We start from the raw sequence: 24,681 nt of genomic DNA on the forward strand, positions 1-24,681 counted from the left end.
ATTAATAAACTTTTTCTACATTTTTATAAATATTTATTTAGATTGTTTATAGCCAGCTGAATTCTGCAACTTCTCTCAGCGCTGGCTCAAGGTGCAGAAACACCAGTGCAGTTTGCTATGGAGATGAGGCGAGACCTGGCGATGTGGTTTTTGTGGCGGCGGCGGAACTCACACAATAATCTGATTAATGTGGGCAGCAGAGTAATGAGACCGAAGGTGTCAAATTACTGGAAATTTCCAGAACAATCTTATAATCTTGTAATACAGGATGGTTTAAGTTATAAATCAGTTATAGAAACTGTTTTATTTAATCAGGCTAACAGATCAACATCCAGGTCCCGACCAAATCCACCATTAGCTTGATCAATTCTATAAAAGTCTATTTAAATTCTGAAACCTGTACAAATGTTGTTGTTTTCCACCAAAGAGGCGGGATTAGCCAACGCAGAATAGTGACGTTTGTCTCTTGTTGATGACGTGTAGGTCGCATGAATGCGACCTGTCCGGTCAGACTGCAGTCGCATGTGAAAATAACGGATATGCATCGGATTTAGGACCACATATCCAAGCGACCTGGGTCACATGTGGAAAAATCGGATCTGTGTCGTTCAGATTGTCAATAACAAATCGGATACAGGTCGCATATGGGCAAAAAAATCGGATATGGGTCGTTTCAGGGTGCAGTCTGAACGTAGTCTTTGAGACTGTCTTTAAAGCGCTTACGGGGCTTGCACTGCGGTCATTTTCCTTGCGCTAACTCACCAAACATAACCTGTTTAGGCATGCAAATGTCTTCTAGGCGAACAAAGTGACCGGACCATCCAAGCTGATGTTTCATAACCATGGACTCAATACTTGTGTTCGCCAACTGCAGCACTCTTGTATCAGGCATATGAGATCGCCATGAGATCTTTAGAATATTACGTAAGCAACGCTGATGAAAATGCTCAAGACGCTGTATATGCCTGCGGGCAAGTTGTCCATGTCTCATAGCCATACAGCATGGTTGTTAACACACGTGCATGATACACATCGACTTTTGTTGCTGTTTTGATGTCCGACTGTGACCAGAGCCTTAATTCCAGTTTACCAAATGCATCACATGCCTTCGAGAGTCTATAAGAGATCTCTCTGTCAAGTGTGTTGGATCTAGATAATGTGCTACCAAGGTACACAAACGTGTCTACAACTTCTAGTCGTTTACCCTTGACGTATATCGATGGCGGGGTGTATGGCTTGCCTGGTGCTGGTTGCAGCAGAACGACTGTTTTCTTGAGACTGATAGTAAGTCCGAATTCATCACAGGTGGTTGAAAAGCAGCCCATAAGGAGCTGCAAATCTCTCTCACTGTGAGTAACAAGGTCATAGTCGTCAGCATAAAAGAGATCATGAATCAGACCCACGGACGCCTTAGTTACAGCAGCGAATTGACGGATGTTGAAAAGCCTTCCTGTTGTGCAATATCGAATGCATATGCCAACACTGCTTTGTGAAAAAGCCTGCATAAAGATGGCAAATAGCATAGGTGCCAGAATATCACCTTATTTCACTCCAGATTCGACTGGGATAGGTTCTAAGAGCTCACCATTGACACAGACCCACTCTTTCATATTGTCATGAAGAGCCTGAATGAGCCCCGTGAACTTCTCTGGACACCCAAGCTTAAGAAGAATACCCCAAAGAGTTGGCCTATGCACAGCGTCAAAAGCCTTCGTGAGGTCGATGAAACACTGATACAAATCAAATTGTTGTTCTCTACACTTCACCACCGTGGAGGAAATGTGCCCGATGGCAGCCATGGGAACCCTGTCCAGCTGGCGGCCACCCTCCTCCTCCCTGCACACCCCCAGAGGGGCGTGGCGGGCACACGCGGAGCTGGAGGGGACAACCGGAGACCGTCGGGTTGAATCCCCCAGGCGATGAAACACTGATACAATATACTGAGATATAAAATGTATATCGAGCTAAATTATTATCTAACCTGGATGACTATAAGGTCCTCGCTTAGACAAGTATTAATTAAATTGTCCTTAAAAGTAGAAAAAACAGATTAATTTCCTTAATACTAGATAGCAACAAGTTCCACAATTCAGCAGTCCTGACAAAGTATGATTTCCTATAGTAATCCTGATTATGTTCGTAAATAAAATTACAATTATTGAAGTCATAATTACGTGTACGATATATGGTTCAAAAGTACGCAGGTGGTTTCTAATATCAGTAGATATAAGGCCATTTCTAGACTTGAAAAATGGAAGTAAATCTGATATTTCTCTACGACATTCTAAAGGCAATAAATTAAGTTTAATTAGTCTCTCTGTTCCTGTGTGTCATGTTTTGGGGATAGTTTAATACGAATTTAGTTGCTCTTTGCTGGATGTTCTCCGAGACGGCTCGATGCCTAGTAGTGTAATGTGACCACAAACTACTACCATATTCCAGCTTCAGTTGAACCAGTGCACAGTATAGCAGCTTTCTGGTGCTGGAGTCTCGTACATCCCAGTAGGGTATTAGGCAGAAAAAGAAATTTACCAGTCAAAAATAATATTTTATATAATCCTGATAAGTGCCGCAGGTGCGAAGACGAGCGCCGCAGGCGCGAAGTCCCTCTAGGGGGGTCTGGGGGCATGCCCCCCCAGAAAATTTTTGAAATTTAGACTTCATTTCCTGCATTCTAGGACATTTTCAGGGTGAAATGGCGTGTAATTTTTGATCAGAAATATTGCATATTTTTACTTTGTATTTTTTTCAGTTTCACTCCTGAATGTATCAGATGTATGTATGGTGTCTGATTTGGTAACAAAAGTGAAAAGAAAATAAACAACAATGAATTGTATATAATCTTTTGATCTAGTTACAGTATTTAATAAAAAAAAAAAAACAACAGTATTCTATTTTACCATACCCCAATGAACCCCCCTTGTTAATCAATGTATCACACATACCTTTTCTGTCTTTTTGTGGAAAAACGAATCAGTTTTTGTCACATTCAATTTGGGGCGTTTGTTGGGATTCATCTTGATCCAGAAGAGTGAGTCAGCAAAAAAAAATGCGGTTCTCCCGCCAAGAAAGAGGAAACTACAACGCAGGGTGTTTGGCAATTTTCGACCAATCAGAATTCGCGATTTATTCAGTCCGCATGTTACAAGATTCAGTGCGGGCCAAAATGGCGGAAACGATGAAATATTCTGATTTTTCATTTCAAGTTTTCAGTATTTTTCGTATTAAACTGTGTTTCTTACGATTTGTAAATGATGGCGGAACCACACACGGACTGGCCATCGGGAGTAGCGGGAGTTTTCCCAGTGGGCCGGTGGTTCAGTGTGGGCCAGCGGAGAAAAAAAAAAAAACAGTTGCGCGCTGGCCTTTAATATGATAAGCAATGTTAACAGTTTCTTTAACAAACTGTTAACATTGCTTATCATATTAAAGGCCAGCGCGCAACTGTAATAAGCAATGTTAACAGTTTGTTAAAGAAACTGTTAACATTGCTTATCATATTAAAGGCCAGCACGCAACTGTTTTTTTTTTTTTTTTTTTTCTCCGCCGGCCCACGCTGAACCACCAGCCCACCGGGAAAACTCCCGCTACTCCCGATGGCCAGTCCGTGTGTGGGCGGAACATAACTGGATTTATCGGATGACATGTGGGAGTATTCATGTGCGAAAATTTTCAGCATTATCGTCCGTTTCAGTATCCGTCTGTGTGTATACTTGCCCGTTGAAATCGGCAATCGCCCGTCAAATTTACGGGTGGACGGGTCTCTGCCTAATACCTTACATCCCAGCAGACTCTCTTAAGGAGACCAAGAATTTTGTTTGCTTTAGAAACAGTGACTTCTATGTGCTTTGACCAGAACAAATCATTGGAAACCATTATGCCAAGGTCAGTGATGAAGGATACACTTTCAAGCTGTCGGCTGTCTAGGGTGTAGTTCCTGATGATTGTTGAGGGAGTTTTCTTCTTGGAGATCTTCAACACTTTACACTTGGTTCCGTTAAAATCCATTTTGCAGTCTTGACTCCACTTCTACAAAAAGACCAGGTCTTATTGGGGAAGCTTGCAGGCACCAGGATGATCAATAGCTCGATATAGTTTGGAGTTATGCGGAAAGAGGGCAATAGTTGAATTAGAGCAGATGTAGTCGGGAGCATCGTTTATGTAGACAAGAAACATGATTGGGCCGAGAATAGACCCTTGTGGCACACCAGACATCACGGGAAGCCAGTCAGAGAAGCAGCCATCAATGACGACTCTGATTCCTGTCAGTAAGATAACTACAAAACCAAGAAAGTAATGTGCCGTCGATTCCGCACATTAACGCGTTAATGGTGGTGTGCTGCTGTGTTTGTGGTTCATGAGGAAGATTTATTCCCACTTTATCCTGATAATCGATCACCTTCCCTAACATACTGACTACATACAGGAGATTTTCAACATGCACAGACAGAAAAGAAAAACAGCAGGAAGGAAAGACAGACAAGGAGGAAGGAAAGGGACAGACCGACCGACCAAAGGACCGACAGACAGAAGTAAATAAAGAAAGACAGGAAGCAAGGAAGAAAGGAGACATGCAGACAGACAAAGAAGGAAAGGGAGGGAGGGAGGGAGGGGAAAAAAAACAGACAGGTGGAGGGAAGAAAGGAGGAGAGGGAGGGCCCTTCCTCTCTCCCTCCTCCCCGTCACCCTTCCTCCTCCCTTCCTCTCTCCCTCCTCCCTTCCTTCCTCTCTCCTGTCGCCCTTCCTCTCTCCCTCCTCCCCGTCGCCCTTCCTCTCTCCTTCCTCCCCGTCACCCTTCCTCCTCCCTTCCTCTCTCCCTCCTCCCTTCCTTCCTCTCTCCTGTCGCCCTTCCTCTCTCCCTCCTCCCCGTCGCCCTTCCTCTCTCCTTCCTCCCCGTCGCCCTTCCTCCTCCCTTCCTCCCTCCCGTCGCCCTTCCTCCTCCCTTCCTCCCTCCCGTCGCCCTTCCTCCTCCCTTCCTCCCTCCCGTCGCCCTTCCTCCCTCCCGTCGCCCTTCCTCCTCCCTTCCTCTCTCCAGTCGCCCTTCCTTCCTCCCCGTCGCCCTTCCTCCCCGTCGCCCTTCCTTCCTCTCTCCAGTCGCCCTTCCTTCCTCCCCGTCGCCCTTCCTCCCCGTCGCCCTTCCTTCCTCTCTCCCATCGCCCTTCCTTCCTCTCTCCCATCGCCCTTCCTTCCTCTCTCCCATCGCCCTTCCTTCCTCTCTCCCATCGCCCTTCCTTCCTCTCTCCCATCGCCCTTCCTTCCTCTCTCCCATCGCCCTTCCTTCCTCTCTCCCATCGCCCTTCCTTCCTCTCTCCCATCGCCCTTCCTTCCTCTCTCCCATCGCCCTTCCTTCCTCTCTCCCATCGCCCTTCCTTCCTCTCTCCCATCGCCCTTCCTTCCTCTCTCCCATCGCCCTTCCTTCCTCTCTCCCATCGCCCTTCCTTCCTCTCTCCCATCGCCCTTCCTTCCTCTCTCCCATCGCCCTTCCTTCCTCTCTCCCATCGCCCTTCCTTCCTCTCTCCCATCGCCCTTCCTTCCTCTCTCCCATCGCCCTTCCTTCCTCTCTCCCATCGCCCTTCCTTCCTCTCTCCCATCGCCCTTCCTTCCTCTCTCCCATCGCCCTTCCTCCCTCTCTCCCATCGCCCTTCCTCCCTCTCTCCCATCGCCCTTCCTCCCTCTCTCCCATCGCCCTTCCTCCCTCTCTCCCATCGCCCTTCCTTCCTCTCTCCCATCGCCCTTCCTCCCCCCTTCCTCTCTCCCATCGCCCTTCCTCCCCCCTTCCTCTCTCCCATCGCCCTTCCTCCCCCCTTCCTCTCTCCCATCGCCCTTCCTCCCCCCTTCCTCTCTCCCATCGCCCTTCCTCCCCCCTTCCTCTCTCCCATCGCCCTTCCTCCCCCCTTCCTCTCTCCCATCGCCCTTCCTCCCCCCTTCCTCTCTCCCATCGCCCTTCCTCCCCCCTTCCTCTCTCCCATCGCCCTTCCTCCCCCCTTCCTCTCTCCCATCGCCCTTCCTCCCCCCTTCCTCTCTCCCATCGCCCTTCCTCCCCCCTTCCTCTCTCCCATCGCCCTTCCTCCCCCCTTCCTCTCTCCCATCGCCCTTCCTCCCCCCTTCCTCTCTCCCATCGCCCTTCCTCCCCCCTTCCTCTCTCCCATCGCCCTTCCTCCCCCCTTCCTCTCTCCCATCGCCCTTCCTCCCCCCTTCCTCTCTCCCATCGCCCTTCCTCCCCCCTTCCTCTCTCCCATCGCCCTTCCTCCCCCCTTCCTCTCTCCCATCGCCCTTCCTCCCCCCTTCCTCTCTCCCATCGCCCTTCCTCCCCCCTTCCTCTCTCCCATCGCCCTTCCTCCCCCCTTCCTCTCTCCCATCGCCCTTCCTCCCCCCTTCCTCTCTCCCATCGCCCTTCCTCCCCCCTTCCTCTCTCCCATCGCCCTTCCTCCCCCCTTCCTCTCTCCCATCGCCCTTCCTCCCCCCTTCCTCTCTCCCATCGCCCTTCCTCCCCCCTTCCTCTCTCCCATCGCCCTTCCTCCCCCCTTCCTCTCTCCCATCGCCCTTCCTCCTCCCTTCCTCTCTCCCATCGCCCTTCCTCCTCCCTTCCTCTCTCCCATCGCCCTTCCTCCTCCCTTCCTCTCTCCCATCGCCCTTCCTCCTCCCTTCCTCTCTCCCATCGCCCTTCCTCCTCCCTTCCTCTCTCCCATCGCCCTTCCTCCTCCCTTCCTCTCTCCCATCGCCCTTCCTCCTCCCTTCCTCTCTCCCATCGCCCTTCCTCCCCCCTTCCTCTCTCCCATCGCCCTTCCTCCCCCCTTCCTCTCTCCCATCGCCCTTCCTCCCCCCTTCCTCTCTCCCATCGCCCTTCCTCCCCCCTTCCTCTCTCCCATCGCCCTTCCTCCCCCCTTCCTCTCTCCCATCGCCCTTCCTCCCCCCTTCCTCTCTCCCATCGCCCTTCCTCCCCCCTTCCTCTCTCCCATCGCCCTTCCTCCCCCCTTCCTCTCTCCCATCGCCCTTCCTCCCCCCTTCCTCTCTCCCATCGCCCTTCCTCCCCCCTTCCTCTCTCCCATCGCCCTTCCTCCCCCCTTCCTCTCTCCCATCGCCCTTCCTCCCCCCTTCCTCTCTCCCATCGCCCTTCCTCCCCCCTTCCTCTCTCCCATCGCCCTTCCTCCCCCCTTCCTCTCTCCCATCGCCCTTCCTCCCCCCTTCCTCTCTCCCATCGCCCTTCCTCCCCCCTTCCTCTCTCCCATCGCCCTTCCTCCCCCCTTCCTCTCTCCCATCGCCCTTCCTCCCCCCTTCCTCTCTCCCATCGCCCTTCCTCCCCCCTTCCTCTCTCCCATCGCCCTTCCTCCTCCCTTCCTCTCTCCCATCGCCCTTCCTCCTCCCTTCCTCTCTCCCATCGCCCTTCCTCCTCCCTTCCTCTCTCCCATCGCCCTTCCTCCTCCCTTCCTCTCTCCCATCGCCCTTCCTCCTCCCTTCCTCTCTCCCATCGCCCTTCCTCCTCCCTTCCTCTCTCCCATCGCCCTTCCTCCTCCCTTCCTCTCTCCCATCGCCCTTCCTCCTCCCTTCCTCTCTCCCATCGCCCTTCCTCCTCCCTTCCTCTCTCCCATCGCCCTTCCTCCTCCCTTCCTCTCTCCCATCGCCCTTCCTCCTCCCTTCCTCTCTCCCATCGCCCTTCCTCCTCCCTTCCTCTCTCCCATCGCCCTTCCTCCTCCCTTCCTCTCTCCCATCGCCCTTCCTCCTCCCTTCCTCTCTCCCATCGCCCTTCCTCTCTCCCTCCTCCCCGTCCTCCTTCCTCCCCCCCATCGCCCTTCCTCTCTCCCTCCTCCCCGTCCTCCTTCCTCCCCCCCATCGCCCTTCCTCTCTCCCTCCTCCCCGTCCTCCTTCCTCCCCATCGCCCTTCCTCTCTCCCTCCTCCCCGTCACCCTTCCTCCTCCCTTCCTCTCTCCCGTCACCCTTCCTCTCTCCCTCCTCCCTTCCTCTCTCCTTCCTCCCCATCGCCCTTCCTCTCTCTCACTCTCCATCCTCTCTCTCATCTTTCCTCTCTCTCTCACTCACACACACACACACACACACCCCTCTCTCTCCGTCTGTGGAAAGAGGAAAAAAGAGAGGGAGGAAGGAAAGAAGGGAAGAAGGAAAGAAAGAAAATAAATAAGGAACTACAGGAATCAGTGAAATACAAAAAAGCAGGCAAAATCACCAGAATGAATGAATGAATGAATGTTTATGCGAGTCAGAGTCGATTCAAAGAACCGACTCGTTCGCGGAGAACGACACACAAACAGCAACAATTCTCTCACACAATTCAAATGTAGCCCTTCATAAAATTCATTAGAAATTATTATAAGATGCTATAGTTAATTGTTGAATTGTAACTTTACTAACGTATTTCACAATACTACCATGTTTAATAATTATTGTATTGCTTGCATTGCCTTTATGACACTTAGACGACACAGATATGATTTTATTATAAAGTTTATAAAGCTTCAGAGTAAATATAGCTGCACACTTCACAGTGACACTGCAGGCTTTACCTGTGTTTATCTGGATAAATATAAACAAACATGTCTAATGTGAACCGTGTATTTATTTATTCAGAAGTCAGTCTTTATCCTACCTTTGACTCTGAGCTGGTCCAGTGAAACCACCACCACGCCATAAGACTTCTGACGGGTGAAGTTACAGACTTTACAAGGCTTTATCTGTGACATTACAGCATCCACACTGAAAATCCTCCCTCAGCTGTATTCGTGTTCAGAGACGGTGTCCGAGTTCACTCTGATTTACTTTCACTATGAGATTCGACACTTTCCTGTGAACTGACGTTAACTGTTTGGTTTAAACTCCTCTCCGGCTGCGGCGTTGTTTCTCTGCGCCTCAGAGATCTTCAGTTATCTACAAAGATAAGTTGTAACTTCCTTGAATCCCAATTTGCTTCATGTTTTATATGTAGTACACTACATAGGTTATAACCGCCATTATATTTCACCCTCAGTAGTGTATTACAGAAGGAAGTATCAAGTCATTTGGAACTTATCACGTGACCGTTCTGGGCTCGGTTAGTTTGGTCTGAGAAAGGCTCGAGTTCGAGTAGAATAGCTGCAACATCGAGTTAGCTTAGCTACCTACACAGTCTGATAGTAATGTCTTTAAAAAAACATATAAAAGGCACATATCAATTAGAACAGCAGACTAAGCAGCACATCAGGCATACAATAGCTTTTGGCTGCTTTTCTAAACATGGCAAGCTACAACATACTTACTGTGAATAGATTAGTCGTTGTTACTTATACTACATAACGGCAGCTCGTCCGCCATATTGGAAAGGGCGTAATTTTAATTGCAACTCGATGAAGAGATGCGGGTCTGTCCTGATAAAATATCTTGGACCTCAATTTTTTTTTTTTGTACAACGATATTCAGAAAATTCACACTTGTTACGTTCGTCATAAATATGTGTATATCTGAAGCGATTATACATGTTAGTAAACACGCATAATCAATATTCTTTATTGCTGAAAAACAAAATATTCAACTCAACTTTATTTATATAGAGGATTTCGACGTGGGCGGCACGGTGGTGTAGTGGTTAGCGCTGTCGCCTCACAGCAAGAAGGTTCTGGGTTCGAGCCCCGGGGCCGGCGAGGGCCTTTCTGTGTGGAGTTTGTATGTTCTCCCCGTGGGTTTCCTCCGGGTGCTCCGGTTTCCCCCACAGTCCAAAGACATGCAGGTTAGGTTAACTGGTGACTCTAAATTGACCGTAGGTGTGAATGGTTGTCTGTGTCTATGTGTCAGCCCTGTGATGACCTGGCGACTTGTCCAGGGTGTACCCCGCCTTTCGCCCGTAGTCAGCTGGGATAGGCTCCAGTTTGCCTGCGACCCTGTAGAAGGATAAAGCGGCTAGAGAAATTTTGACGTCACAGGTCACGTGATGCCCCGGTGTCCGCCATTTTGAAGGTCAAGCTAGCTAATGTCAACAACATAGTAGCTGGTATGTTACTGTAGCAATGTTTACGTTCAGTCATTTGGATGACTGTTAAAACCTTTCAGTCTCAAGTTTTTCCTTTACTGTATTTACTAGTTTACTGAGCTAGCGCGCTCGGGCAGGCTGGGAGCTAGCGCGCTAGGAGCGAGCGCTAGCGCGCTAGGAGCGAGCGCTAGCGCGCTAGGAGCGAGCGCTAGCGCGCTAGGAGCGAGCGCTAGCGCGCTAGGAGCGAGCGCTAGCTCCCAGCCTGCCCGAGCACACTAGCTCAGTAAACTAGTAAATCCAGTAAAGGAAAAACTTGAGACTGAAAGGTTTTAACAGTCATCCAAATGACTGAACGTAAACAATGCTACAGTAACATACTAGCTACTATGTTGTTGACATTAGCTAGTGCTAACAGCTAGCTGCTAGTGCACTGCTACAACTACACCGACCCTAATAATACAGTTCTTGGTCATTGCCTGGTAACAGCAAATTTATAACAGGCCATGTCTCAACAGACTAAGAAGTTATTTCAATGACATTTAATAACATTTTGTTTATCCTGAGGACCAAAAGTAAACGAAAATGTGAACAAACCTTAGCTGTAATAAGATGGCGACCACCGGCTCCAGGGACGACCCGCTGATGTAGGCATGTTACCCAGCCTGGTTTTTAACGACATAGGTATACAGGTCATGTGGGCCGAAGTCAGGTAAAGACGAGGGCTTGGTGTACTTCCGTACGTCAGTGAACAATCCTGGTGGAAGCAGGTAAACGTCGTTCTCTAAGCCTGCTAACCTCAATTTTTGCAAATACCTCTCCCTCTGCTCGCCCTGTAAATGCCCTACGTCGCTGGATAGTGAAGGTGTTTTCTGCATCTCGCTCCTTTTTCTTTTATGTTTTTTCCCTGGTATTTCCCACACGCCTGACTGCAGGTCAGGAAGATCACCCACGCTGCAAAGCCAGAAAAAGATAGCCTGGTAACGTGTACGGATCACGTACACCAGCATCATTGATTTTCTGGTGATATCGCTTCTTACTCGCGTCATCTAGGCTGGATAAAATACTCGACAATGAGACTTCATCATGATCAACAGTGTATCGCTATCGGTAGTCGCCATATTTGTGACCGTCAAAATGGCGCCGTCTACTTGTTGACATGGCAACGGTCACGTGGGTCGAAAACCTCTATAGCACTTTAAAACAGCCGTAGTTGAAAACAAGGTGCTGTACATAAAAGACATAATTTCAATTCAATTCAATTCAATTCTTTATTCCAGACCCAGGGGGATCCATATCACAATAAAAACATAACAGAGTAAAAAGTAAAACAGACAGACCTAAAGAAAAAAGAAAGAAAAAAAAAACATGTTGCATAAAACAATTAAAAGCAATGAAATAAATAAAAACAAACAGTCGGACAGTTGTTTAATTGTTTTTAAAAGCAATTAGAAACAATAAATAAAAGCAAACCATAAAACACTAAAACAAGAGCAGAGTCTCATGCGGAGTTAAAAGCCAAGGAGTAAAAATGGGTTTTAAGACTAGTTTTAAAAATGGACAGTGAGGAAGCTTGCCTAATGTGCAATGGTAGCTCGTTCCATAATTTTGGAGCAGCAATGGAGAAAGCTCTGTCCCCTCTGAGCTTCTGTTTGGACCTCGGTACCTCCAGGAGCAGCAAGTCAGCTGACCTGAGGCACCGAGCAGGAGCGTAGGGTTGAAGGAGCTCAGAGAGGTAAGGGGGGTGAGACCATTTAAAGACTTAAAAACAAATAAAAGAATCTTAAAATGGACTCTAAAGTGCACAGGCAGCCAGTGGAGGGAGGCCAGGATGGGAGTTATGTGCTCCCTCTTACATGCTCCAGTTAGGAGGCGAGCGGCTGCATTTTGCACCAGCTGGAGACGTGCGAGGGAGGACTGGCTGACTCCAAAATAAAGTGCATTACAGTAATCCAGCCGAGATGTTATGAAGGCGTGGATTACTGTCTCAAAGTGTGTTTGTGCAAGGAAAGGCTTCACCTTTGCCAGCTGCCTAATTTGAAAGAAGCTGGACTTCACTACGGAACTAATTTGCTGATCCAATTTAAAATCACTGTCCATCTTAAAACCCAAGTTTGTGACTGTTGGCTTTACATAGTCTGCCAAAGGGCCCAAATCAACGGGCGAGGGTTCACAAGAGCCGCTGGGGCCAAACACCATCACTTCTGTTTTATTTTCATTAAAATTTAAAAAGTTCAAAGCCATCCAGGCCTTGATGTCTTCGAGACATGACAGAAGTGGTGTGAGGGAGAAAGCATTTTTTTTTCAGTGGCACATATATCTGACTATCGTCTGCGTAACAGTGAAAGGAGATGCCATGCTTTAAAATACATTTAAGGGAGGAAAATAATGTTAGTTAAAGCTATATGTGCCACTATTATTGGCATCCCTGGAAATTATAGTGATCACAATGTAACTGAAGCATGTTTCCCATTTAAATTGTACATTTTTGAGTTGATTGGAGTGTGTAGGAACTTTCAAGCTGGAATCCATGACTTCCTGAATAACTGGGGAACGAATATGAGGTGACACAGAGGCCAAATTCCTTTAGTCATCCATCAACAGAGGAAAGATTAGGGAACACACAAACCAAATGACGGAGAGAAGTCTGTTGACCTTCATAAGCCAGGGGATATACTAGTGCATCTCAAAAAATTAGAATATTGTGAAAAAGTTCAATATTTTCCATCAGTTATTTAAGAAAGTGAAAATGTAATATTATAGACTCATTACACATAAACTAAAATGTTTCAAGCATTTTTCTATTTTAATTTTAATCAGTATGGCATACAGTACAAAAATAAAAAAAACATCTCAAAATATTAGAATATTTCATTTTGAGTTTGAGTAAAACAGTATGAACACAGTGTATCTCTCGGTCTAGTTTAGTACACACAACGACAATCATGGGGAAGACTGCTGACTTGACTGTTGTCCAGAAGATGATCACTGATGCCCTCCACAAGGAGGGTAAGCCACAAAAGGTCATTGCTGAAAAGGGTGGCTGGAAAAGGTGCACAAGCAACAGGGATGGCCGCAGTCTTGAGAGGATTGTCAATAAAAGTTGATTCAAGAACTTGGGAGAGCTTCACAAGGAGTGGACTGAGGCTGGTGTCAGTGTATCAAGACCCATCACGAACAGACATCTTCAAGAAAGGGGATACAACTTTCACATTCCTAGTATCAAGCTACTCCTGAGCCAGAGACAATGTCAGAAGTGTCTTATCTGGGCTAAGGAGAGAAAGAAATGGACTGTTGCTCAGTGGTCCAAAGTCCTCTTTTCAGATGAAAGTACATTTTGCATTTAATTTGGAAATCACGGTTCTAGAGTCTGGAGGAAGAGTGGAGAGGCACAGAATCCAAGGTGTTTGAAGCCCAGTGTGAAGTTTCCACAGTCTGTGATGATTTGGGTGCCATGTCATCTGCTGGTGTTGGTCCACTGTATTTTATCAAGTCCAAAGTCAACACAGCCATCTACCAGGAGATTTTAGAGCACTTCATGCTTCCATCTGCTGACGAGCTTTTTGGAGATGCTGATTTCCTTTTCCAGCAGGACTTAGCACCTACCCACAGTGCCAAAACTACTACCAAATGGTTTGCTGACCATGATATTACTGTGTGTGTTTGGCCAGCCAACTTGCCTGACCTGAACCCCATAGAGAATCTATGGGGTATTGTCAAGAGGAAGATGAGAAACACCTGACCCAAAAATACAGATATGCTGAAGGCCACTATCAAAGCAGCCTGGGCTTCAGGAACACCTCAGCAGTGCCACAGACTGATCACTTCCATGCCACACCGCATTGATACAGTAATTCATGGTAAAGGAGCCCCAACCAAGTATTGAGTGTATAAATGAATATACTTTTCAGAAGTTGGACATTTTTGTATTGTAAATCCTTTTTTTGATTGATCTTAGGGAATATTCTAATAATTTGAGATACTGGATTTCTGATTTTCATGAGCTATAAGCCATAATCATCAAAATTAAAACAAAAAAGGCTTTAAATGTTTCACTTTACGTGTAATGAATATAGAATATATGAAAGTTTACCTTTTTGAATTAAATTATGAAAAAAAGGAACTTTTTCATGGTATTCTAATTTTTTGAGATGCATGAGTATATGAGTCATGCAAGAAAGTTTGTGAACCCTTTAGAATTTTCTATATTTCTGCATAAATATGACCTAAAACATTATCAGATTTTCACACAAGTCCTAAAAGTAGATAAAGAGAACCCAGTTAAACAAATGAGACAAAAATATTATACTTGGTCATTTATTTATTGAGGAAAATGATCCAATATTACATATCTGTGAGTGGCAAAAGTATGTGAACCTTTGCTTTCAGTATCTGGTGTGACCCCCTTGTGCAGCAATAACTGCAACTAAACGTTTGCGGTAACTGTTGATCAGTCCTGCACACCGGCTTGGAGGAATTTTAGCCCGTTCCTCCATACAGAACAGCTTTGACTCTGGGATGTTGGTGGGTTTCCTCACATGAACTGCTCGCTTTAGGTCCTTCCACAACATTTTGATTGGATTAAGGTCAGGACTTTGACTTGGCCATTCCAAAACATTAACTTTATTCTTCTTTAACCATTCTTTGGTAGAACGACTTGTGTGCTTAGGGTCGTTGTCTTACTGCATGACCCACCTTCTCTTGAGATTCAGTTCATGGACAGATGTCCTGACCTTTTCCTTTAGACTTCGCTGGTATAATTCAGAATTCATTGTTCCATTAATGATGGCAAGCCGTCCTGGCCCAGATGCAGCAAAACAGGCCCAAACCATGATACTACCACCACCATGTTTCACAGATGGGATAAGGTTCTTATGCTGGAATGCAGTGTTTTCCTTTCTCCAAACATAACATTTCTCACGCCTCTTTAAGATGATCTTAGCTTTAAGAGGCTTTTGGGAAACCCACCACATGTCGGACACAGACAATTTAATAAAATCAGCTTCTTAGGCTACATCCACACTAATATTTTTGTTTTAAAACATGACTTTTGCTACGTTTACAGCTGCACTACTCTGGAGCTTTTGAGCCCTAAAACCTAAGACTATTGGAAACACTGCTTGGCCTCATTTTAATTTGAAAATTCTGGGGTAGCATTTCAGTGTAGACAGGTGAAAAGAGTGATGTTTGACGATGAACGATGAAGCAGACACCCATGTTTGCATCCTAATAGGGTCTTAGTCACAACGGATCCTTTCCTGATTCATCATGTTCCTGTTGTCTGACCCTAATATAGAAGAAAACAAACAGCATCAGCTGTTTATACCAGGGGCAGCATGGTGGTGTAGTGGTTAGCACTGTTGCCTCACAGCAAGAAGGTCCGGGTTTGAGCCCTGTGGCTGGCGAGGGCCTTTCTGTGTGGAGTTTGCATGTTCTCCCTGTGTCTGTGTGGGTTTCCTCCGGGTTCTCTGGTTTCCCCCACAGTCCAAAGACATGCAGGTTAGGCTAATTCAGGGGTTTTCAAAGTGTGGGAGAGTCAGCCCCCCCTCAGAGAGCAAATAAACAACAGCGCCCCCCCTTACAATTTTTGTTGTTGCTATACTTAAATGTTTCATTCGTATTTAAAAAAATGGTTGTACACTTTTTTTCTTTTACACATTTTAAACATCTGTGCTTTTTGAAAACATCTTTTTTTTACACATTTTAAACATCTGTGCTTTTTTTAAAAAACATCTTGTTTTATACATTTTAAACATCTGTGCTTTTTTAAAACCTCTTTTTTTTTTACACATTTTAAACATCTGTGCTTTTTTAAAACCTCTTTTTTTTACACATTTTAAACATCTGTGCTTTTTTTTTAAACATCTTGTTTTACACATTTTAAACATCTCATAGCATCGTTAGCTAGCACCTCTTGGCAGACAACACACTGTGGCAGTGGAGCATCTTCAGATCCAGTCCATGAAAATCCAAACTTTAAAGGTCCCATGGCATGAAATTTTCACTTTCTGAGGTTTTTTAACGTTAAAATTAGTTCCTCTGACCTTCTTAAGTCACCCCAGTGGCTAGAAATTTCATAATGTGTAAACCAAACTATGCCCAATATTTGAGAATGGCGCGTCAAAACGGCTCGTTGAGAAGCTCTTCCCTTGCCGACGTCAGTGTCAATGGTTGTCTGTGTCTATGTGTCAGCGCTGTAATGACCTGGTGACTTGTCCAGGGTGTACCCCGCCGCTCACCCATAGTCAGCTGGGATAGGCTCCAGCTTGGCTGCAACCCTGTAGAACAGGATAAGCAGCTACAAATAATGGATGTGTGTGTGTGTGTGTGTGTGTGTGTGTGTGTGTGTGTGTGTGTATATATATATATATATATATATATATATATATATATATATATATATATATATATATGTTTGTGTGTGTGTATTTATTTATTTATTTAAAAGGTTGGGGTTTTTTTTCTAATTTTTTTAGTGTGAGATGAAGTGACTTCACCACGTGGCCCGAAATTCATTAATTGTTCTATTTTTAAAAGACCTAATAAAATTAGAAGTCTGTGATTCGAATTCAGTAGCTTTCGGTCCACTCAGCAAAAATAACTGGGTTTCAGGGAAAATTCTTTTCATGATCTACACGTGAAAAATCTGAAAGGCAGTCTACCTTTAACTCTTGAAAATAAATTAATCTTACATATATCTTAAGACAGAACACAGATACAGATTTATTTATTTACCTACCTACCCACCCAACCACCCATTTGTATAATCGACAGATTCTTGTTTCGGGGGATAAAAAAGAATGACCACTTATCCTCTCACAATAGGTAAATGTAAAAAGGAATAGCAAAAGTCAGAAAACGAGAGGCATCAGAAATAACAAGGCTTGTTATGAACTAGAAAGAGCAGAACAATACTTCACACTGGAGCTTCTTCTTCTTCTTCTTCTTCTTTTTGAATGGCGGTTGACAACGACTTCGGTGTATTACCACCACCGCTGGACTTGAGTGTGGAACAGTAGTTGCCTCTTCTAAAAAATTAAATGCGTCTTATTAGATCTGTCTCTTTCAAAAAAGTCTCGTCTCATCTTGCCTTCTTCCGCTTATCCGGGACCGGGTCGCGGAGGCAGCAGTCTAAGCATGGAAGCCCAAACTTCCCTTTCCCCAGACACCTCGGCCAGCTCCTCGGGAAGAACACCGAGGCGTTCCCAGGCCAGCCGAGAGACATAGTCCCTCCAGCGTGTCCTGGGTCTTCCCCGGGGCCTCCTCCCAGGGGGACATGCCTGGAACACCTCCCCAGGGAGGCGTCCAGGAGGCAACCAAAAAAGATGCCCGAGCCACCTCAGCTGATTCCTCTCGATGTGGAGGAGCAGCGGCTCTACTCTGAGCTCCTCCCGAGTGACTGTGCTTCTCACCCTAAGGGAGTGCCCAGCCACCCTGCGAAGGAAACTCATTTCGGCCGCTTGTATCCGCGATCTTGTTCTTTCTGTCATTACCCAAAGCTCATGACCATAGGTGAGAGTCGGAACGTAGATTGACCGGTAAATTGAGAGCTTCGCCTTTTGGCTCAGCTCCTTCTTCACCACGACGGACCGGTAAAGCGACCGCATCACTGTGGAGGCTGCACCGATCTGCCTGTCGATCTCACGCTCCATCCTTCCCTCACTTGTGAACAAGATCCCGAGATACTTAAACTCCTCCACTTGAGGCAGGACTTCTCCACCAACCTGGAGAGGGCAAGCCACCCTTTTCCGGTCGAGAACCATGGCCTCGGACTTGGAGGTGCTGATTCTCATCCCAGCCGCTTCACACTCGACTGCAAACCGCCCCAGTGCATGCTGAAGGTCCTGGTTTGAAGAAGCCAACAGGACAACATCATCTGCAAAAAGCAGAGATGAAATCCTGTGGTTCCCAAACAGGATTCCTTCCGGCCCCTGGCTGCGCCTAGAAATTCTGTCCATAAAAATTATGAACAGAACCGTTGACAAAGGGCAGCCCTGCCAGAGTCCAACAGGCACTGGGAACAGGTCTGACTTACTGCCGGCAATGCGAACCAGACTCCTGCTCCATTCGTACAGGGACCGGACAGCCCTTAGCAAAGAGCCCCGAACCCCATACTCCCGAAGCACCCCCCACATAATACCACGGGGGACACAGTCGAATGCCTTCTCCAGATCCACAAAGCACATGTGGACTGGTTGGGCAAACTCCCATGAACCCTCGAGCACCCTATGAAGGGTATAGAGCTGGTCCAGTGTTCCGCGACCAGGACGAAAACCGCATTGTTCCTCCTGGATCCGAGGTTCGACTATTGGTTGAATTCTCCTCTCCAGTACCCTGGAGTAAACTTTCCCTGGGAGGCTGAGAAGTGCGATTCCCCTATAATTGGAGCACACTCTCCGGTCCCCTTTCTTAAAAAGAGGGACCACCACCCCAGTCTGCCACTCCAGAAGCACTGTCCCCAACCGCCACGCAATGTTGCAGAGGCGTGTCAACCAAGACAGCCCCACAACATCCAGAGACTTGAGATACTCAGGGCGGATCTCATCCACCCCCGGTGCCTTGCCACCGAGGAGCTTGCAAACCACCTCACTGACTTCGGCTTGGGTAATGGACGAGTCCACCTCTGAGTCATCAGCCTCAGTCTCCTCAGTGGAAGACATGACGGTGGGATTGAGGAGATCCTCAAAATATTCCTTCCACCGCCCAACAATGTCCCCAGTCGAGGTCAACAGCTCCCCACCCGCACTGTAAACAGTGTTGGCAGAGTACTGCTTCCCCCTCCTGAGGCGCCGGACGGTTTGCCAGAATTTCTTCGAGGCCGACTGATAGTCCTTCTCCATGGCCTCCCCAAACTCCTCCCAGTTCCGAGTTTTTGCCTCCGCAACTGCCCGAGCTGCAGCACGCCTGGCCTGCCGATACCCATCGGCTGCCTCAGGAGTCCCGGAGGTCAACATGGCCTGATAGGACTCCTTCTTCAGCTTGACGGCATCCCTTACTTCCGGTGTCCACCACCGGGTTTGGGGATTGCCTCCACGACAGGCACCGGAGACCTTGCAGCCACAGCTCCGAACAGCTGCGTCCACAATGGAGGTAGAGAACATGGTCCACTCAGACTCAATGTCCCCCACCTCCCTCGGAAGCTGGGAAAAGCTCTCCTGGAGGTGGGAGTTAAAGACCTCCCCAACAGAGTGCTCGGCCAGACGTTCCCAGCAGACCCTCACCATACGTTTGGGCCTGCCAGGTCTGTCCAGCTTCCTCCTCCGCCAGCGGATCCAACTCACCACCAGGTGGTGATCAGTTGACAGCTCAGCCCCTCTCTTCACCCGAGTGTCCAAGACATAGGGCTGGAGATCAGATGAAACGACTATAAAGTCGATCATCGACCTCCGACCTAAGGTGTCCTGGTGCCACATGCACTTATGGACACTCCTATGCTCAAACATGGTGTTCGTTATGGACAAACCGTGACTAGCACAGAAGTCCAATAACAAAACACCACTCGGGTTCAGATCGGGGAGGCTGTTCCTCCCAACCACACCCCTCCAGGTGTCACTGTCGTCGCCCACGTGAGCATTGAAGTCCCCCAGTAGCACAATGGAGTCCCCAGTCTGAGCACCCCTCAGTACCTCTCCCAGGGACTCCAAGAAGGCCGGATACTCTATACTGCTATTTGGCCCGTAGGCACAAACAACAGCAAGAGCCCTCTCCCCAATCCGAAGGCGCAGAGAGGCGACCCTCTCGTTCACTGGGGTAAACAACACATGGCGGCTGAGCTGGGGAGCTATAAGCAAGCCCACACCAGCCCGCCGCCGCTCACCACGGGCGACTCCAGAGAAGTGGAAAGTCCAGCCCCTCTCGAGGAGCTGGGTTCCGGAGCCCAAGCTGTGCGTGGAGGTGAGCCCGACTATCTCTAGCCGGTACCTTTCAACCTCCCGCACAAGCTCAGGCTCTTTCCCCCCCAGCGAAGTGACATTCCATGTCCCAACAGCCAGCCGCTGTGTCCGGGGATCAGGTCGTCGAGGCCCCTGCCTTCGACTGCCACCCAATCCACACTGCACCAAACCCCTACTGCTACCTCTGTGGGTGGTGAACCCACAGGAGGTCGGGCCCACGTCACCTCTTCGGGCTGAGCCCGACTGGGCCCCATGGACAAAGGCCTGGCCACCAAGCACTCGCATACGAGCCCCAACCCCGGGCCTGGCTCCAGGGTGGGGCCCCGGCTGCGTAATACCAGGCGACGTCACAGTCCTTGCTTTTTTCTCCATAGGGGTTTTTGGTGAACTGCTCTTGGTCTGGCCTGTCACCTAGGACCTGTCTGCCTTGGGAAACCCTGACAGGGGCATAATGCCCCTGACAACATAGCTCCTAGGATCATTCAAGCACACAAACCCCTCCACCACAATAAGGTGGCAGTTCTAGGAGGGGTTTCAAAAAAGTAAACAAAAAAAAAATCTTCCCATTACTTCTTTGTAAAATATTTTTTAGTCTGAATGTTGTATCATTGGCCTCTACGTGTTCAATAAAAACCTGTCTCTCTTGCTGGTATTTCCTACAGTGAATCAGGACATGCTCTACAGTTTCTGGGCTTCCCATGCAGAATTCGCAGTTACCATCAGCGTGCCTGTTCATTTTAGCGAGAGTGCTATTCAGCTTTGTGTGCCCCATTCTCAGTCTGGCCAACACCACTTCTTCTTGCCTTGCACCCCCATCACCGACAATTTTCGAGACTTGAGGCTGAATGTTAAAAAGATGCCTCCCAGTGGGCCCAGTCTCCCAGAGCTGCTGCCATTTACTGTTAATTTTGGTTTTAATTATGCTCTTTACTTCTGCCTTGCAATACTTTATGTGCATATCTATATTCTCTTTGCTTGCTGCTCTTTTGGCATATTTATCTGCCATCTCATTCCCCTCAACCCCTATGTGAGCAGGAACCCATAAAAAAGAACACTTAAAACCCGCCTTTAGTAATGCACTTGCCAGCTGAAGAATCTCAAATAGAATGTCATCCCTCGTTGTTGAGTGAGAGAGCTGAATACTTTGAAGGGCTGAACTAGAGTCAAATGCTATAACTATTTGCCTGTTTCTCATGTCATTACCCTCTAACCAAAGCAGGGCAAACCATATGGCTACCAGTTCCGCTGTGTATACCGCCAGATCGTCTGTCAGCCTCTTATATATGGCCAACCCAAGTTCAGGGACCACATGCGCCACTCCCACCCTTTTGTCTGTGCCCTTTGAGGCATCTGAGTACAAAATCATACACTGGTTGTAGTGTTCTGATATGTACCCACTCACTCTCCATTTGTCCACTTCACCCTCTTGCCTTTCCTCAAGCAGCCCAAAGTCCACTTTTAATTCTTCCAAGGTCCAAGGGGGAACTATAGGGTATGACACTGTTGGGGCGATATCAAGTCCACTTAACCCCATGCTCTCGACCCTGTCCTTGACAGTCCACCCAAAGCTCCTCCCTCCCTCATGTAGTCGCTCTTGATAATGAGTCAGGACTGGCTGTACTATGTGACTCTCATCATGACCCCCGAGATTAACCCAGTATACCAGGGCAAGCTGCTCCCTTCGCAACTGTAAGGGCATTTCCCCCACCTCAACCTGAATTGCGTTCACTGGTGAGGTTTTGACTGCTCCACATCATATTCTTAAGGCTTGATTATGCATTAGATCCAACTTGTGCAACATTGGCTTAGAGGCCGACCCATAGGCTATACATCCATAGTCAAATACTGACCTCATTAGTCCAGTATAAATTGCTCTCAGTGCTCCCCTTGATGCTCCCCATTCAACCCCACACAGACATCTCATGACCTTTAGAATTTTTTTGCACTTATCCACCATTTTCTGGATATGGAAGGCCCAGGTCAACTTCTTGTCAAACCACACCCCCAGATATTTAAAAACATCCACTCTTTCCAACTCACTCCCTGACAGGAGGATTTTTAGCTCAGGATTTACACTTCCCTTAGAGAAAATCATCACTTTTGTCTTCTCTACTGAGATTCTAAATCCCCACTGAACTGCCCATTGATGGACTTCATTTACAGCTTCCTGCATTTTCTTCATAATGAATTTCAAATTCCTCCCCCTCTTCCACATGGCTCCGTCGTCAGCAAATAAAGCTACCCCATCAGGCCCCTGCACATTTTTAAATATTTGGTCAATCATGATGTCGAACAATAGGGGACTAATTATGCTCCCCTGAGGAGTGCCATTTTCGCCAATATAGCTGGAACTTCCCCATTTATTTTGACTCTTAATCGTCTTTCAGTCAGGAATGCTTCTACCCATTGGAGCATCCTGCCCCCCAGCCCCTATTGCTGCAGCTTCATTACCAGGCCTCTTGTCCAAAGCATCTCATCTCATCTCATCTCATTAACTCTAGCCGCTTTATCCTTCTACAGGGTCGCAGGCAAGCTGGAGCCTATCCCAGCTGACTACGGGCGAAAGGCGGGGTACACCCTGGACAAGTCGCCAGGTCATCACAGGGCTGACACATAGACACAGACAACCATTCACACTCACATTCACACCTACGGTCAATTTAGAGTCACCAGTTAACCTAACCTGCATGTCTTTGGACTGTGGGGGAAACCGGAGCACCCGGAGGAAACCCACGCGGACACGGGGAGAACATGCAAACTCCGCACAGAAAGGCCCTCGCCGGCCCCGGGGCTCGAACCCAGGACCTTCTTGCTGTGAGGCGACAGTGCTAACCACTACACCACCGTGCCGCCCCTGTCCAAAGCATATCATATGCTTTTTCAATATCAAAATACACTGCAACCACTGACTCTGTTTACTTGGGCTCTCCTAATAGCATCCTCTAAACAAATGACTGGGTCCATGGTGCTTCTTCCTCTCCTAAAACCACTCTGATAGCTTTGGAGAATTCCCTCAGTCTCCGCCCAATAATTCATTCTTTCAGGTTATCATCTTTTCCATGGTTTTCCCCACCTGGGAGGTTAAGGCTATTGGTCGGTAGCTACTCGGATTATGAGGGTCCTTCCCAGGTTTCCTGATGGGTACTACTAGAGATTCTTTCCACTCCCTAGGAATTACCCCCTCTACCCATATTCTATTGAACAGCAGCTGTAGCTTTTCTTTTCCCTGATCACTCAACTTATTTAGCATTTCATAGCATATTGTGTCCTTCCCTGGGGCAGACTTCTTTACCTTCCTTAGCACCTTATTTAGTTCTGCTTTTGTAAACAGGGCATCCATCCTCCCTCCTGCCTGATCATCACTGACATTCACACCGGTGTGTCGTAAAATTGTATCCTCCCTTCCTTTCTTCTCCTCCTGCCTCAGGTTTTCAGAACTATGCATTTTGGCTAAAGTTCTTGCAATAACTTCTGCCTTGTCATGACTTGTAACTGCCACTTCCTCTCCATCCCTGATCAAGGGATAGTCATAACTTTTTTGTATACCTTTCATTTTCTTAATTGTACCCCACACTCTCTCAATGGGGGTTGTACGCCCCACCGAGTTACAAAAATTCTTCCAATACTCCTTTTTTGCCTTTCTCACTGCTCTTTTCACTAGAGCTTGTGCCATTTTGTACTCAATCAAGCACTTATAGTTATGGGACCTTTTCAACAACCTAAACATTCTGTTCCTCTCCTTAACTGCCTCCTGACATTCTTTTGTCCACCATGGCACTATTCTGTTTAGGGGCCTTGGTACTGACTTTGGGATAGCTCCCCCTGCAGCAGCCACTATACCTGAGTTAATTTCCCCCTACAACTCTTCTACACTCCCATTCTCATCAACCAATGATAAGAATTCATCGCTCAATTCTGTATATTTCTCCCAATCAGCTCTTTCCAGTAACCATCTGCCCCCTCCTGTAACCCCTTCATTTTGCACCTCTACCCCAACCTGAACCCTAATGGGGAAGTGGTCACTCCCCATTGTGCTCCCATTTAAAACCACCCACTCATACTTGTCAGCCATATTCCTGGACACTATGGTTACCTAAATCTATTGCTGATTCTGTTCCTCTAGAGATGTCAACCCTGGTGGCTGACCCATCATTTAGGCAAACTAATCCTTCTTCATCCATGTAATCTTCCAGCACATTACCATTAACATCATTCTTGTCACCCCACAATGTGCTATGTGCATTAAAATCTCCACACCAAATTATTTTTCCAGACATTTCCTTACCAATTCCTTCAAGTGACCCTAATTCCAGCTGCCTACAAGGGTTATAGAAGTTCACAATCAACACTTTCCCTTCTTTAGACCATACTTCAATAATGACGTATTCCAGGTCTTCCCCTTTCCTTACCTCACTAAACTGAAGACCCCTCTCAATGAAGGTGATAACCCCTCCACCCTTGCCAGAGTCCCTGTCCCTCCTTACTGCAATAAACCCCTTTATAACAAAGTCTAGCTTGGGGCTCAGCCATGATTCTTGAATGCATATAACATTAGGCCTCACCTCCAGCTTCTCAATATACCTCTTAAATTCTTGCCCATTAGCAATCAGACTCCTTGCATTCCATTGAAGGATATGCAGCACCATCAAAATGTAACTAATGACTCTAAGCATGATTGCGATTGAGATGTGTTCACGTCATTACCAACAGTTGGCTCATTAAGAGCTTCTACAACAGTTTCCCATTCCAGACCTTCAATATCCAAGAACTTTTTGGCAGACTTAACTATAATCTTAATCCTGTCAGTCCTGCTCTTATACTGAGCAGTTCCGTTAA

General features: G+C 47.3%; 1 protein-coding gene across 1 annotated transcript in view; it reads right to left on the reverse strand.

The window, feature by feature from the left end:
• Window positions 1–9,263, reverse strand: part of dffa (DNA fragmentation factor, alpha polypeptide) — a 30,835-nt gene extending 21,572 nt beyond the window's left edge. The window contains exons 1-2 of the mRNA XM_060938507.1: window positions 9,249–9,263; window positions 8,603–8,880 (exon numbers count right to left, since the gene is read on the reverse strand). Coding sequence (XP_060794490.1) covers window positions 8,603–8,696 — 94 coding nt within the window. The 5' untranslated portion in view covers window positions 8,697–8,880; window positions 9,249–9,263. The remainder of the gene's footprint in view (window positions 1–8,602; window positions 8,881–9,248) is intronic.
• Between the last annotated feature and the right edge of the window lie 15,418 nt (window positions 9,264–24,681).

The sequence above is a fragment of the Neoarius graeffei genome, chromosome 13 (assembly GCF_027579695.1).
Source record: "Neoarius graeffei isolate fNeoGra1 chromosome 13, fNeoGra1.pri, whole genome shotgun sequence".
Classification (NCBI taxonomy): domain Eukaryota; kingdom Metazoa; phylum Chordata; class Actinopteri; order Siluriformes; family Ariidae; genus Neoarius; species Neoarius graeffei.